The sequence below is a fragment of the Vanessa cardui genome, chromosome 7 (genome assembly GCF_905220365.1).
Source record: "Vanessa cardui chromosome 7, ilVanCard2.1, whole genome shotgun sequence".
NCBI classification, from domain to species: domain Eukaryota; kingdom Metazoa; phylum Arthropoda; class Insecta; order Lepidoptera; family Nymphalidae; genus Vanessa; species Vanessa cardui.
The window spans coordinates 5421205-5439613 of record NC_061129.1 but is presented as its reverse complement, the minus strand read 5'-3'; the positions used below and the strand labels follow the sequence as shown (position 1 = coordinate 5439613).

Below are 18409 nucleotides of genomic sequence, written 5' to 3'. Positions count from 1 at the left end.
AGAAACACTTTTTTATGCTAATACATTTATATTATAATTATATATTTAATAAACTCATACTTTCTTAGTGTATACCTTTTATTAAAGTGTAATCGATTTTAGAACGTCATTGGTATAGCTGTATAAAGTAATACAAGACGTTTTTCTAAGCAAACGATTCATTAAAAAAACACAGAGAGTCGCGCATGGAACGACAATTGAAAATTTGATTATTTTATAAAAATAAAACCAATAATAAGTAAATATGCATTCTAATGATGTATTTATTATAAGATAATAGTTATAAATTAAAATATTTTTCGCCACATTATGCTTTAAAGTTATTATATATCTTTTGATACAAGTCTATATTTTAAGATACTCATGATGTCTTGAACAGGTAGTGCGCCTCTATTTGCATCATGTGCTTACACAATTGTACACCGTGGCATTTCATGTGCAATTTATTAGTCTCCCATAAATAATTATCATCTTCATCCTACATTAATATTATCTTAAAATAATACTACAAATATTTCGGGACAGCAACAATATTGCAACCAAACATTGGTTGCAATACCGTTGAATCTAAAGTTGAAGTTTATTAAATAAACTTAGGTACATATTTATTTTAATCCCAATTTTAAAACTGATTAATATTTACGTATCCAAGTAATTTCCTATCAAATTTCATCATTAGAAGCATATCAAAAAATTTTGTCAATAATAATGGCATCATTGACCGCCAATATTGTGTTCACGGTTGCTATAGCGATATAGGCTTGATAAACCACACCTATATAGACCTATTTAAAGTCTTTTAAGTATTATACGGACATACTTTACTGTGTTTATTTAAATAAAACAGTTTTTAATTTATAATAGAGTATTTGATTTGATAGTTTATTTTTTCAAATAATAAATAAATAGTGAAGTTTTATTGTACCTATTTATGAGAAATAATTAAAAATTCACGTGTAAAGTTTTAATTGTATGTTAATAAACTTTGACTTTTTAATACGACGTTTAAAGTTAAGTCTTTTTATAGTGATCGTTGTTAAATACTAAAAAAAATGACTAATATATTGGTAATTTAAATAAATTGGTTAAAATAAATATTACTGCCCTTAAAGTAATGATGCTAACCATGCAGCCTAGCAACCTATCATAATTAATTTTAAGAAAATGTATAAAGATAGGCACGAAAGACAATTACAATATCTATGTTGGATACTTGTTGCGATACCAGTGGTGTCAGCCGGCATCGCTTGCCTTGCCAATCCTTGCCTGCACGGCATTTGCATTGATGATATAAACAGGTAAAAAAAAAACTTTTTTTCATTTAACATATACGTTACATTAAATATTTTTATTATTATTAAATATTACGAATATTATTAATTTATATGAAATGAATTATATTCATGAAGTGTAAAATTTATACATTTATATTGGGTAAATATAAATGAATTAAGATAATTTTATAGCTTTAATTAAATTAAGAAGATAATTAATTAATTGATAAAATGTCCCGTACGTAGGTACAGCAATTAAAAACTATATTGTCATTTCATGACACCGAAGAATTTTAAATAGTGTTCGCCCTTCAGCGAAAATACGTATCATAAAAACCTTTTTTGTTTTAATTTTTTTTTTTTTAATTTTAAAGGACAGAATATTATTAAAAATAGAAGTTAAATAAACTTTATTATTATTCTTTTGTATTATCTTAGCACGTATGCCTGTTATTGCATCGATGGATACACTGGGGTGCAATGTCAAACGAACTGGGACGAGTGTTGGTCGAGCCCATGCCAGAACGGTGGCATGTGCATCGACGGTGTCGCTACTTACAATTGTTCTTGTCCAGAAGGATTCATAGGTATCTGCGTTATAATTAATTGATTTATCCATATGCTGAGTGTCATTGGTTTTTTTATATTTCTAACGAAAATTTCAATAGTAGCATTTCCCCTGGTTCTCTATTGTCGATGGGCACTCATCACTTAAGCATCACATAATCTTGTTTGTATAACTGTTCCAAATTAATCCTTTTTTTAGCATCACAATGATATGCTTTATGCTATATATTGTTATAATTATTAGAATAAAAAAAAAAACAAAATATTAAAACGTTTCTGGTACGTATACCAGAAAAATATAACACTCTCAACGAGAGTAGAAAAGTAGATTTAAAAAAAAATCTACTTTCGTTATCTTCCCATGATAGGGCAGCAGTGATTACTATAACTAAATATTTCTATCTATCTAAACATTTCCTTCGTAAGATGATTCGTTGTCTTAGATCGTCAGTATACATAAGATCTATGCTTTTAAGTATGTTTATATAACAAAATTTATAAAGTTCAAGCCGTCACCTTTACATTAGAGATTAGGATTACATTTCCGGATACAATAGGCTCATTATTCGTTGATAATTTGAGCTTTGTTTCAATTTTATAGGAGATAATTGTGAAACCAACTTCAATGAGTGCGAATCCAACCCTTGCCGAAACAACGGCACATGTATCGACATGACAAACGAATATATTTGTCACTGTATACCCGGTTTCTCTGGAGAGCATTGTGAGTTGGACGTTGCCGTTTGTAACTCTACTGAAGAGGAGAGGTGTTATAATGGCGGAGAATGTATAGAAGGACCTGGATTTAAATTTTATTGCAAATGTTCAGCAGGTAATTATTTCATGCAACTTGATCACTCATCAGTCATCGGCCTAACCTTCTCCCACACATATACACATTTATAATACACACATACAAATGAAGCACATACGAATACACATATTCATTCAATTTTAAAAAGGTACTATGTACATTTTTAAGTTCAAACGAATTTTAGAACTATTTTAAATTTCAGGTTGGGCTGGTACAAAATGTGAGGAACAAATTGACGAATGCCAATCAGATCCGTGTAAAAATGGCGGCATTTGTATTGACGTGCACGCTGATTACATGTGTGCATGTGCATACGGTAAATAAATAGACGTATATAAAGTGATAAATTGTTTTGTTTTGTCTCAATAATATAAAAGATTGAATTTCAGGTTTTACAGGCAAAGATTGTGAAGTTCAAATTGAGTTTTGCGACGAAGACTCTTGCAGTAATAATGCTCTATGCGTGGTAGAAGATGGCGTCCGAATTTGCTATTGCGTCCCTGACTATCACGGCGAGAGATGCGAGCTGCAATATGACGAGTGTCTCTTGGGGCCGAGGTGATTATGTGCTCATAACTAATTAGATAGAAATAATGTTATGAAATTGTAACAGGACTTAAATTTATACTATTGATTGAATTAAATCATATTTTATAAAGTTATTTTAACTCTATTGGTCACTTTCATTAAGATTATCCATTTATTTATCTAAAAATTTGTTAAGTAGAACTGTTTGTTTTTAATATTACCTCTTTTGATAAATTTACGTTGTTTATATTTATATATTAGGTGCATGAATGGCGGGACTTGTATTGACGGCGTCGATAATTTTACATGCTCATGTCCACCGAGGCTTACTGGAGCTTTATGCGAATGTTTCATACTTGATGATGAGAGTTACGATTGTGAGTACGTGAGCCCAACTTTACATCCGGTTAACAATGAAACTATTGTTTTTACAACAACATATTCAGAGTCCACAACTGCAGGTAGTGTGACGACAATTGATTTTACTAAATACAACATGAGTATAGACACTGGTACTTCAGAAGTCGTTCCAGAAACTTCTACTTGGAAGACTTCCAGTGATCCGCTAGCTGTTATTACATCTGTCGCTATAACCACCGAAAAGTCGTCGACAAGTACAGAAATAGGCACGGCGACAAATATATCTAAAATCGATGAACCAGACTTAACTACGATGATAACTGATACAACATTAGTAACAGAATTAGCAACAATAAAGACAGATTTAACAACAGAAACCATAACTTCATTAATAACACAAGAAATAATAGAAAGTGACAATAATAAAATGGAAACTACAACAGAATGTATTGACTCTTGTGTAAAACATAACGTATCCACAATAAACTTACCACCCGAATTAACAACTGTTTCGTCGTCTGAAACAAGTTCATCGTCAATAACAGCTAAACAATCAACTGAAGTAACATTAGCGATTGAAGATTACACAACAACTAAAACAACTGAAAGTGCAACGGAAACAGTTACATCAATTACAGAACCAACAACAAAGCTAGAGATGGATACTACTACCACAAGCCCTCAACTTGATTTACACACTGATAAAATGTTTACCGATACGCCGATAGACTTCACAGATTACACATATACTGCATCTTCGACTGAAATAATGGAATCGAGCACTGAACTAGATACAACGCAAACGTATCCAAGTCACTCGGAATGTACAGATTTTCTATGTAATAATCATGGAACTTGTATAAACGGACTACATGGTAGTAGAGTGAGTATCATTTTTTATTACAATTTTGTTTCCCTGATCTAGTCAAGTGATTTAATCTTCAAACTGTATCCTCGAATTAGCCCTAATTATAATAATTAACCCTATCAGTTAGCCACAGCCATTTACGGTTTCGTAACTAGCGGATTTTAGCGTAATTTTCAGACCTCGACGTACTGTAATTTCATTTTGTTTTCTCTTAAGTAATCCTCGAGGCTTCAGTTTACAGTGCCGTAAGATTAAGAAGGTCATAGAATTGAGATGTCTTTGAATTGTTTCGACTTGTGTTGCCTAGACGCTAGTAAGATTGTCCACTATATCAGGAAACGGACACGAGGATATCAACTTTTCCATTTGTACATATCTGAATTTCTTAAATTTTTAGTGCCACTGTCTTTTTAATTACGGCGGAAGATTTTGCGAAGAAGAAATTATCATAAAATCAGCTGCATTCGATGGAAATTCATTTATATCCCATCAAGTCAAAAACTCTACTTCGATTGCAATACAATTTAATGCAAAAACTCTCATAACCGACGGACAAATAATGCACGTGGATATAGTGAAAGGGTCATATATGAAGCTTTTTATGAACTCTGGTTTATTGAAGTTTGAGTTTTCTTGTGGTTACCAGACGATGCTTTTAAGTGAACTCAAAACTTATGTCAATAAAGGATATCTTATGAAAATTGAAACGAGGTATATTTCAAAGATATTTATGAACAATTCCAAATATTGTTTATCATACTACACAATTAAATAATTTTGAAAATTTCAGATTGGATTTGTATTTAAAAGAAAACCACTGCAACGGTACTCTACGTCTTAACGATACTGTGGCAATGAGCGGAGGACAAGTCGCTAGCCTAACGTCTCTCGATAAAAATACTATTTTATTCTTTGGGAATGTTCCATACACCAATCACTCTGATAACAAACCATTTGTCGGGTGCATCAAGGACTTGATTGTAACTATCTGTTAAACTCATTACAAACAAATAAAATTTTATATCGTGCAAAAATCCAGTATTTAAAAAAATTGTATTCAGTAATAAATGTAGTAGTATTATTTTGATTTTGAGAAATTATATTTCAGGTAAATGGTGAAAAAAGGGATATATTTAGGGACGCTTTTGACGCGGCTGCGGTTACAGAATGCTCTTCTTTGTCCTGTTTATCTTCACCGTGTCTGAACGGAGGCACGTGTAGTGATCAAGGTGATAGCTATGCTTGTTCCTGCGCTAATGGGTATGTTTAAAAGTATAATTTGATTTACAATCTAAATGGATTTTTATGTATATACATATTCTAGTAGATGGCATTTGGTGGTTCCCTAGTACTAGTCTGGATAAGTGTCATCCGCTCTTTAAATATTAATACTAATAGTAATAATAATTAATGTAGTAAGGTATAGGTAAAGAGTTAACAAGTATGACTACAGGCCCAAGAGACATAATATCATAGCTCCAAAGTATGGTATGGTAATGGCACTGGCAATTATTAAATATTTCTTACGGCATCAATATGCAATCTATAGGTAATGGTTACCACTAACTATTAAGTGGCCCATTCACCAGCCCGCCTACTTATACCATAAATATATGTATTTCCCAGAAATAATGACGAGTGCTATTCTCTATTTGAATATAAAATAATTGTTTACAGGTGGACAGGGAACCATTGCAACCAATCCGTATGCGACCACAATCCCTGCCAGTCTGGAGGTAGCTGCATTCCTCATCCGGGAAGCGGATTCTTGTGTCTTTGTCCTTACGGCAAACATGGAATATTTTGCGAGTATAGTAAGTGATCTTGATATTAGGTTAGTACAAGTACAGACACATATACAGGTCATAAGAAAGATCAGAAAAGTTGTAATTGGAGCTTTGATCGTTTAGCTGTCGCGTTTATATTTTAGAATTCATTCAAATTAAAAAAATCACATACTTTTAGTAATTCTTGAAAATAATTACTTCAGCTGTTTTAGAGGTTCATGTAATCAATATGATTAAAATCATTGAGGCAAAAATGGTTGGATTTAATTGAAGTTGGACTTTTTTTTAAGACCTGTAAATGTCACACCTTGGCCAAGGAATCTCCTCGTGAGAAGAAATTTATGATTTTGTAAGCTTCAGTTCGAATAATGAAAATTCTACGTTAGTACATAATATTTTCTTGTTTATAGATGTTGAAATAACTCGTCCATCATTATCACCGATATCCACTGGAATTTCTACGTACGTGGTGTACCCTCTGTCTTCTGCTGCTATAAACTCAGACCGCTTCGAATTGCGCTTGCGATTTCAAACAGCGGATATGGACCAGATCGCTCTGTTGGCGTATGTCGGACAGAGTGGGCGACATGACTCCAAGAGTCAACATATAGCCTTGACATTCGTGAAGGGCTATATTATGTTAACTTGGAATATGGGGAGTGGTAAGCATCACAAACAATATATCCACAAAAACTTGGCCATCAATGGCCGGAGAAAATGGGCGATCTTATTTATGACATCTGATCACCATAGACATTGGAAATGAAGAGTAATTTCCTGAACATCGTCAATGCATAACCGACCTTGCTAATTAATAAATTAAGTCCCTTACGCTTTTAATTACACTGACTCCCCTCACTCTCACTCTTTAAACCGAAAGACAAACATTCTTTTGTGTTTTCAAAGTTGTGGTCAATATGCAATTTGAGTGATGAGGAGGTGAGATGGGCTTCTAATTAAATTAATTTAGACCGCAACGATTTCATTGAATATTGAAAAGTTCGTCGTTGCTTTCACCGAAAACAAGCTCGTACGTACACTTAACGCCTGACTGTTAGGCTGTGTACTGACACAGCCAAACAGTCAGGTCAGTAACGTAGAGCCCCGGCAGGCCCGCGGCGCCTGTTCACGTCGCGCGCGCTGGGCTCGCGGCGCGGCGGGCACGTGGTGCGCGCGTGGCGGCGCGGCCGCAGCGCCGGGCTCGTCGTCGACGGCCGGTTCAACGTCAGCGGCAACGCGCCCGCCGGCCGCCCCAATATGACGCTCCTGCCTTACATCTATATCGGTAAAGTTATTGCCGAAATTTGGTTATTCCTTCGCTTTTTTTTATAATAGTTGTTGCGTATTTTTTTGTAATAGAACGAAAGATAAAAAATTATGACTAAAACAAATGATAGTGCAATTGTCGAATAAATCTGGCAACTTCATATTTGTATTATAAATCAAAATGTAGTTTATAGATGTAGGCTTTTACAAACACTATTGAATCGTCATCTCGGAAAACTGTAATAAACGTAAGGTTACCACCGGTTTGGAATTACTCTACCGAAAACAACTGACAAAAAACTTGCTCATATAATATTCTCTCGAAACTATAAAGATATATGTGTCTATTTAAAAAAGGCAATAATATTTATATTGAAAAATAATGTTTAAAATAAAAATAAAATTGTAGGCGGTCACCCATCCAAGGATTTCCGTGATCTGCCCCACGACATCCCGCTGCACAGCGGCTGGCGCGGCTGCGTGTGGGAGGTGGCGGGGCAGGCGGTGGGCGCGGGCGCCGCGGGGGGGCGCGGCGTGGGGCAGTGCGGGGTCGCGCAGTGCACCGCCAAGTCCTGCAATGCTCCCCGAGGAGTGTGTATACACTCGCCAGCTACTTATGGGTATAACCTACCTTGCTATTAATATGACCTAGTAAATAATCTGGATATAATAGTTAATAATTAACAACTCAAGACTTTACAATACCACAATATATCTTAGAAGTCTAAAGTATATCGAACCATGTTCCTTTTGCATTGATTTATTAAAAAAAAATGTCCATTACTAGGTACTTCCTTTTTGTTTGGTACTTATATTTTGATGCCTTTGAAGAGTTACCTTTTGAGAAATCGAATGTTGTTGATGGCTTATTCAAAGCAGCAGTAGCATTTTTTAAATCAAATTACAGATGTATATGCAACGAAGGTTGGTTCGGTGCGACGTGCGCCGCCGTGCACAGCCCTTGCGATAGCTCGCGGTCGCAGTGTAAAGGGGCGTGCGTCATCACCACCGATGACGCACAGTGTGATTGTCCTTATGGAAGAACTGGGATCAATTGTGATCAAGGTCAGTCTTATTAAGCTTGGTCTTACAACAACTTTTGTTTCTTAGAAAAATAAAACAAAGGAGGATTCATTTAAGCAATTTCTTTAAAAACTAGTCTAGTAAAACTATGATAATAATTTAAACCTTTATTTTTGAGCAATTGTTTCATAGGCATTCAGTCTATTTAATTCAGAATTGTTGATTTATGCTTGTGAAAAACTATTTCCTAGTTTAATAAATCTAAACTTTCAAAAAAAAGGGTAGTTTCATCCTTGACGTCATAAAATCGTTATTAAGCAGGCAAACTAATTTTGTTTTATGCTAAATTATTTTATAAGGAATTGGAGACGTGTTCAATTTCTTCAAGATCAATTGTGATTCCAAATACAAAACATAGTTCTTGTAATTTCAGATTTAGTTCCAATAGACATGCTATTTACTGGTACAAGATCTTACTTGACACTCCATCCGCGGTCTATATCGAGCGTCAGTTTATCCCTGGAAGCTGAAATCAAACCGATGAAGGAGCGAGGACTTGTGATATTTGTAAAGACTCCCCATTTCTATACGTCTCTTTCTCTCCAAGGTGGTTTATTGGAGTATCGATGGACAGGTAAATAAAGAAATACAGATAAAATACGATACAATATGGGCACATTTTTGATCACAAAAGTCTCTACTCTTCTCATAATTAGAACATATTCAGAGGTCGCTACTGCACTCGTAAACATCAATTCCGTCAATTTAATTTGTTTATATTTATTTACTCGTTTGTTTGCCATAATTATTTACCCTAATTCAATTCGTGATAGTTCAAAGTTTATCAAGAAACGTTATCTCGTCCTCTCTTTAAGTGGATGTCTTTTTTCGAGGAAAATTGAAAACTATGTGTACTCAAAGAAAAAAGTGTTAATGACAATAATCTTCAATTAAATACTTAAGTGTCTGCGCGTGTATCATATTAATTTGGTACTTATTACAGTGAAGAGTTTGAACGTATTTAAAGTGTATAAAAGTGTATCATAGTATTTCTGGTGAACATTTAATAATATAAACTCTAATTGTCGGTGCTTGTAATATTATTGTATTCGCTTTACCTGCTTTGCAATATTCTAAAACACTCCGTACTATACTGAGAGTTATTTTTACCATATGTGATATATATGCGCTTGGCTCTTCATTACACATGGTTGCTTTAAACAGTTAAGACGAGACGGGTACGAGATCGCTACCCGATAAAAAAGGATTTTTTCTTTTTTTTTTATTTTAAAATATAATGTAAAGAAGATTTTATTTCATATTACTTTTGGCTTTCGCCTATAAAGGAAGCATTAACTATGAATAAATTTGGGTGTTGTACTTCTACCGAAGCAGATCAAGCCAGCATATTGAACTGTAAACTCTGTCAGATTTCTTTTCACTATCGCTGTATTTTTCTTCAAAAAGTGAACAAAAAATTGTCATCCGATCTTAAATCATCATGGATTTGCCCCGATTGCTCACAAAAATGCCGCATACCGACCTATCGTAATAAAGATAATACACCTGTTCGTGGCAATGCTCGCGACTTCAGCGATAGTAGAGAGGATTCGGCTGACGACAATATAACCCTGCGTGTTCGGCCGAAACAAGATCAGATCGGGCAGTCTCTATCCCTGGATATACAGAATATTATTAAATCGGAATTTAGTGCAATGAAACTGGATTTGAGCAGCATCTCTAATGAAATTACCTCACTGAGACAAGAAATACAGGATATCAAAATAGCTATGCGTTTTATCAACGACGAACACAATAAAATTAATGATAAAATATTTCAAATGGAGACAAAGTTTAAGGCCTTTGATGCTTTGGTTGCCAGCGTTGAACACTTGAAATCTGTATCCGAAAAAATAGAAATGGATATAAATACAAAGGATCAGTGGGCGAGACGCTCTAACATCGAAATCTGTGGTATTCCTGAAAAGAAGGGCGAGAACCTTCTTCGCCTCACAGAGGAAATAGCTGTTAAGGCTGGTTTCGACTTGAAGCCCTCGGATATTGATTTTGTAACACGTGTCGCAACTAATAGTCAAGTCAATAAACCCAAACCCATTGTTATCCGTTTGCAAGCGCGCTATAGAAAAGACGATTTTTTGGCTTGCCTAAAAAGTTGAAGTTAATATGTAGTGATCTGGGCTTTGCTAAAAATGACTCTCGTATTTATTTTAACGATCATTTAACTAAATTTAATAAAATGCTCCTACAGCGTGCTAAAACTATATCTAAAGAGCAAAAATTCAAATATGTTTGGGTAAAAAATTGCTCAATTATGGTTAGAAAAGGTGACACCAGCCCTGTTATTCATATTGCGAATGTCAATGATTTAAAAAAAATCAAATAGGCGTTATTATGTTTCAATTCAATTCAATTTTTGTATGTTCAATCTTAATTAATTTATCTTATTTAAAATCAATTTCCCTAAATGCTTTAATACTGCGACTATTTTACAAACTGACGATTACCAAACTTTATTTTCTTGACAAGTGTATGAACATGTTTATTATTATTTTTATATTTGTAAATATTAATTATGCTTATAATCTTCGGTCACCGTGTTGGATCATAACAATTTAAAAATTTATTATCAAAATGTTCGTGGTTTGCGCACCAAAACTAACTTATTCTATAAAAGTTTGCTTCTTAACGATTTTGATATTATCTGTTTAAGTGAAACCTGGCTATTGGATTCGGTGCTTAGTTCTGAACTTTTTGACTATCGTTATATTGTATATCGATGCGACCGCAACTATGAGGGTCGTGGTGATAAAATGGGTGGCGGAGTGCTAGTTGCATTACGTCGTGAATTTGAAGTACACAGTTTTGAAAAGATCAATTTTGATAAATTTGCAGCTGAATCCATAGTTGTCACTATTCGTCTTCAACAATCACGCTTGCTAAACATTTACTGTAGTTACTTTCCTCACTGCCCGCAGCAAGTAGAGCCCGAAAATTACTTTTTTGATTTAATCTCTAAATTACTTTTGGATAAACCTAACGATATTTATTTAATCCTGGGCGATTTTAATGTAAGCAATGGGCAATGGATACAGGTAGAAGATTATATGGAGTTGTCCGATTCTCTCGGAGACTCATTAGTAACAACATTACACAATTTTCTGTCTTTTTCAAATTTAAAGCAGTATAATGTCACTCGGAACTGTACTGATCGTTTATTAGACTTAGTTTTTTGTAATCGAAATTGTAATGTTTCTAAATGTCCATTTCCCCTACTCGATGAAGACAAATTCCACCCGGCTCTAGAAATAACTTCATTGAAAGTACATACCAAATTAATGCGTTACTCTCCCCATTCAATCCGTCTTTTTCATAAAGCCAATAATGAGGCAATTAACAAGTCTCTTAATGAAATTGATTGGGAATTTCGTTTTTCAAATCTTGATATTGAAACTGCTACAGCTACTTTTTATAATATTGTTTATAGTATTATCGATCAACATATACCATCCAGAATAATCAATGTCTCACATAAATATCCTGTTTGGTACACCAAACCTTTAATAAAAATAATTAATGAAAAATTAAAATATCATAGAAAATGGAAAATTTATTCTAGATTTAAGGATTATGACACATTTTTGCTTCTGAGAGATAGACAGGGAGTTGTTGAAATAGACTGTTATAATGCTTACATTGATCGCGCAGAATGTGAAATTAGGCGTAACAGCAAATATTTCTGGTCCTTCTTAAAATCAAAAAAGGAAGGTCCTAACGATTTACCAAATATTATGACTCTTGGAGACACATCGTCATCTGATGGCGGGGAGATAAGCAACATGTTTAATAGTTATTTTCAATCTGTGTTTGAACCGGATGGTAGTTCAGTTTCATTGGCGCCGAAGGGTCGATCTTTCGTGGATCTACACTCTATTGAACTCTCAATACCAATTGTCAAGAATTATCTTAAAAACCTCGATACACGTAAGGGTACCGGCCCTGATGCTTTACCTCCCTGTTTTCTTAAACAATTTCGCAATGCATTAGCGTTACCGATATTTTTATTATTTAACATGTCTCTCCATACCGGATGTACATTACGATGTACATTGTACCTATTTTAAAATCCGGTAACAAACATGATATAAAAAATTATAGGCCCATATCCAAACTTTGCTGCATTGCGAAGTTGTTTGAGAAAATAATTTACGACACAATATTCCCCATTATACGTCCCTACTTAATAAATCAGCAACATGGTTTCATCAATAAAAGGTCGACGGAAACAAACTTATGTGAATTTTTGCACCGGGTTTCTAATTCCATGGATCAAGGACATCAGGTGGATGTCGTGTATACCGATTACTGTAAAGCCTTCGATAAAGTGTCTCACAATATACTTATTTACAAACTTGAAGGTTTCGGTATACACGGCGACCTGCTCAGATGGTTGGATTCATATCTTCGCAACCGTAGTCAGGCTGTCTCTATTAGGGGTTATCTGTCATCTTTTATACCGATAAGTTCAGGTGTTCCTCAGGGCTCTCACCTCGGTCCTTTACTGTTCAATATATTTATAAATGACATAAATAATGTATTTGTGTCTTCAGATTTTCTTCTATATGCTGATGACACAAAAATTTTCAAATCTATTAAATCTTTAGATGATTGTCACGATCTACAATCTGACTTAAATAGGTTAGAGACATACTGCAAATTAAATTCTCTTCACCTTAACATAAACAAATGTGCTATAATTTCTATTTTCTCGTAAGCGTAAAACTTTGCTTTATAAATATACTATCAATAATAACGACATATCAAGGGAGACCGAGGTGAGAGACTTAGGCGTGACTCTGGATAGCAAGCTTTCTTTTGGTTCTCATATTAGAAGTATTTCATCAAAAGCCTATCGCATGCTAGGATTTATAATGAGAACAGGATCTGAATTTAAAAATACTTCTACTATTAACCTGCTTTATAACGCTTACGTCCGTTCTATACTCGAGTATGCATCTACGGTATGGAATCCTCACTACAATATTCATATAAATGAAATTGAGAAGATCCAAAACAAATTTTTAAAATATTTGTCTTTTAAATCTAGCGATTGTACCCATGAACCTTTATTATCTCTCTCAAAACGCCGATCTATGAGAGACCAAGTTTTCTTATATAAAATTATTAATAATATTATTGATTCCCCTTTTCTACTAAGCAAGCTGTCTGAACTGCCCACGATCCAACGCTCGTCAACCGCTATGTTTTTATACTCCCACTTGTCACTCATCACATAATGCTAACTGTTTTCTAATCAGAGCTTGTCGCGAATATAATAAGCATTTTGGGAACATTGATATATTTCATTTATCTTTAATTAAATTTAAAGATAAAATTTGTAACCTTCTTAAATTAACTTAACTATATACTTTTAATATTGTCAAATAATTTTTTATTTTTCTTATTGTGTTAAAATATTTGAGTGCATTATATGTTTTATCAATCGGTGGAAACTTCGCTGGATAATGTGATATCTAAACTGTATTATGTAATTTTATTATATGTTATATCTGTTTGTTTCCCAAATATTAAATAAATAAATAAATAATTTGATGTGATGGGAAGCCAACACGAGTAGAGCTCCCTCTATTCGCCTAGGACCGAAAGCAATACTTTTTCAGACTTTTTTCTTCATAGGAAGTTTCGATACTCTGCTAACCTGAGATTCGACGCATTCGATAATTCCTAATCAGCAGTTATTTTCAATTAAACAATAATGATTACCAGTGATTCACTATCAGCAATTAGCAAATATTTACGAATCAATCATGACAAAGAATGTTGATTTCTAGATCATCTCTCCGGTCTGACCTCACTAGTACGATCAGGGGTGGTAGTGTCAATGTCGCAATGGCACAACGTGAAGGCTGGTCGTTATGGTAACAGACTGTATGTGTGGGTGGACGGAGCACTGAGCACTGAACCAATGTTAGCTCATGCCTATCCTCACACGGCCAGCGATGCATCGATTGTAATAGGTAACAATTTCATCATTTTATTCATATAAAATAATATTTATTATTTTATTATATAAAAAGCTAATTTCAGGTTTTATATTTAAACCGTATCAAATTTATTTTCAAATGTGTCAGTAATTTTAATAAGAACTCTTGTGTCTCACCATTCTAAGTTTCATCGTCTTCGATAAACATTTTTCAGGAAAAGCTTAAAACCAATCTCTAACTGATTTTCATAAGCTTCAATACCAATTTCCATATTTCTAACGTCAGAAATGACGAATTATCATACAATCGTTCATACAAACATTTATCATAATTTATATTTAGGTGGAGCGAAAGACTTGTCGACTCTTCCCTTCGATGTAATGTCCGGACCACCAGAATCATACAGCGGATGTCTTAGAAATTTTCAAGTCAACAATATATTGCTACCACTTGAAAAACAGAATATCCAAGGTAATACTGGTAAATAATTGGTCGTAAAAACCTGTAAACGTCATAACTGATATTTATATATATTACAGATCACGTGATAGTTTCACAATTGTTATACTTTTCTTTTTCATTGATCTGTTTTATAAATGTATTAATTTAAAAAAAAATACTGAAACCTAATTAAACCTTTGTTAATTTCAAACTAAAAGCGTAGGCGCTTTGAAGCTTGAGCCACGTGTTTATGATTGGCATATTTTCTTCTGAAAACAAACGAATGGTTCATTGATATTTTGTTGGACGTTTGATTTAAGTATATTTACAAAATATATGTCCTATTCCCAATCACAAAAATTGTTGATTTCTCTAATACAAGTCTTCTTATACTTTGGTATATACTCTATTCCAATTTCCAAGTTCCAACCATAACAATAAAAAGGCAAATAAACAACATTTGACACTAAATTGACGCAATATCATTGGTCGAGAGCTCGGTTAATTTATAATATTCACTATGGATGAAACTGTTGTTGGAAGCGTTATATTATAAATAAAGATATAGGTGCACACTGGCCACTGTACAATATAGCTAAGTTATTAGAAAATCGCATGAAATACGCCAAAATCTAAGGTTGCTTACCTTTTTTCTTTCCATTGGAATAAGGTATAAAAAATTTTGCGAGGACATCACGTATGTAAAACAAAAAGACAAACGGTCCTAAGATTGTCGATTGTTTAAAGTATATTATTTAATGTATAGTACCTACACATACACTAGACTATACCTACCATACCTTTAAGAGCATAATTCATGAGTTAATATAATTCATTATTAATAAATCAAAAGTATTTTATCTTTAATTGCGCAATGGTATCATCAGAACCAGTTGGACCAAAATAGGTATAGTGGAAACGGTTGCTTTGGCTAAATCAAATAATTTTACTTTTTAGAGGGTCAGAATATCGGAGCTTGTGAGGGCGCCGCTTGTAGTGGTACAAGTCTGAGTAGTAGTTTGAGATGTCGCCGTGCGGCGTGCCGTCCCAACCAATGCGGGGCGGGACGCTGCTACAAGGGGCGCTGTCTCTGTCCCGCTGGGCTGACTGGGTTACGGTGTGAGCAGCGTAAGTAATAAAAATATATATTACTATCGATATGATTATCCAGTGGTAATCACAATCAATGAATCATCAATCATGGGATGGTACTGGGATCGTAGCTGAAAGTCGCAGGTTCGAATCCAGGTAAACTACCAAGACCAATTTTTTAAATTTATCATAAAGTTACATTCAAATTAATAATTATAAACTGTATTGTCAGCAAAGCATATTTGGATAAAATGCATATTATATCTATCCAAGGCTATGGCATTTTAAAACCATTATAATAACTCTAACAAAAATCCTTCAAATAACTAATAAAAAATATAAGATTTAATTGCCATCATTTCCATGGATATGTAAGTATCAGTTTCAGTAATGAAAACGAAACATAACAGATATAAACGTGAGCATTCCGCAATTCGACGGCGACGCCCTACTGTCGGTGTCGCGCGCGGCGCCCGCTCGCGCCGGCCAGCGCCTCCGCGCGCCCGCCGCGGCGCCGGCCCGCGTTTCACTCAATTTCACCACCGCTGAACCTAACGGTCTTCTCCTATGGATTAATATGGTATGTATAAAATCACTATTATATAACGTCAAAAACATAATTTTATTAATTTTGTGTGACTATAGTCATTACAAAATCTCATAAATTAAATGAATCATACTAGGAAAAAACAATACATTTGATAATTTTTTTAGAAAAAAAGTTAATATTTAAATAAAACTAGTTATAACGGATTTGAATCGCGTATATTAATTATTTTTGACATCCCGACGTTTCGAGCACTTTACAGCGTTCGTGGTCACGGTCTACCGTAAAGTGCTCGAAACGTCGGGATGTCAAAAATAATTAATATAGTCAAAAATAATTATTATATAATTATTATTATATATAATTGTTATTATATATATTATAATATATATAATAACATTAAAAAGTTAATAGTTATTAAAATAATTTTGACTTTTTTTTCATTAAATCTTTATCATAATTGTAAATGTCAAACAAAATAACAAGAGATTGTTACGTTACAGGGAACCGATTATTTAGGTTTAGGTCTTGAAAACGGATACATTAAGCTGACGTGGTCTTTAAATTGCAATAACTCATCGAAACAGCAAAAAACCAGAGAATATTTAGCCATACCACCTAAGCTAATATCTAGTCTAGTGCAAGCAGGATTCATGGCAAACGGGGAATGGCATTCAATTGTGTTGATATTTAAAAAATATATAACTGTTATTGTTGACCAAAAGACCTACATAGAAGAACAGTGTTATAACGATTTGGAAAATGAAGATACTGATTTGTATATAGGTGAGTATTGAGTTATAAATTTCAGGTCATATAAAAATCAATAAATAATTAAGTATGGAATAATGAAACGCGTCAATAGTTTTTTCACATCAAAAATTTTAATATAAATAAATAATATGTTATTATTCTTTTTTTTTTAATTTATGTAACTTGTTTTTTTAAAGGTGGAATTGTTAATGAAGATCTCGAAGCAAAAAAACTGTTTCCCCTCAACTTCAGAGGCTGCATTGACAAAATATCTACAAAAGAAGGCACTATTTTGACCAACTACACCGAAGTCTACAGTGAAAACATTCAATCATGTCAATTATTCCCAACGGCTTAGGACGTTATATTGAAAAACTTGCACGACACAAAAATAATTTTCATTATTGTTACAAATCGTTTCCGTATAACAACACTGCCATAGGGCTGGTAACTTGTCATGATGATTGTAATTGTATCCATTTGATATTATATTATACTGCGCTTAATATTAATCAATTAATCATTATATAAGTTTTAAATAATTTTATTAGTAAAATATATATTAAATTATGTTGCGAAAACGAATATAAGTGTATTTCATAATCTTTATATCAGTACTAAATACTATCATTATGGCAGCCCTACACTCACTTAATTAAAAAGTAATAATAATTAGTATAATAAGTGTTATTTCTTTGATACACACATTGTGAAAAAACGTACAAATTAAGGATTATTATTGGTCGTATTTAAGACTAGTTTTTATTTGGTACTTGTTCGCTTCAATATAGATGTATTGTGTGGATATAGTTGATAAGTAAATAAATACTCATAGTACAAAATGTTTCTAGTCTTTTCTAATACTGATTGTCATTAATATGTTACCTTATGTGAAATATTGAATATTATACCATTGTAACTAAGTATTATTGTCGCGGCGTCTTATTGTCAAACAATACTATTGTAACGTTCATAACAAAATGTTAACCGTAAATATTTAAATTTAGAACAACTGAATGTGTCACAGACTTTCAAGTAATTTTTTGTGGTTTGTTAATGAAATTAA

The 18409-nt window shown here is 33.4% G+C and overlaps 1 protein-coding gene across 1 annotated transcript; it reads left to right on the top strand.

Annotated features, from left to right (window-relative positions):
• The first annotated feature begins 1164 nt into the window (after positions 1-1164).
• Positions 1165-18331, top strand: LOC124530934 (protein eyes shut-like). The gene is made up of 23 exons (XM_047105306.1): positions 1165-1298; positions 1713-1861; positions 2443-2673; positions 2858-2971; positions 3045-3213; positions 3445-4426; positions 4809-5122; positions 5271-5391; positions 5520-5671; positions 6089-6225; positions 6609-6860; positions 7310-7483; positions 7874-8084; positions 8372-8529; positions 8921-9121; positions 9955-10611; positions 12214-12489; positions 14358-14543; positions 14853-14981; positions 15909-16079; positions 16454-16623; positions 17094-17376; positions 17541-18331. The coding sequence occupies exons 1-23, from the start codon at positions 1165-1167 to the stop codon at positions 17699-17701; spliced, it is 5532 nt and encodes a 1843-aa protein (XP_046961262.1). The 3' UTR covers positions 17702-18331.
• The last annotated feature ends 78 nt before the right edge of the window (positions 18332-18409 follow it).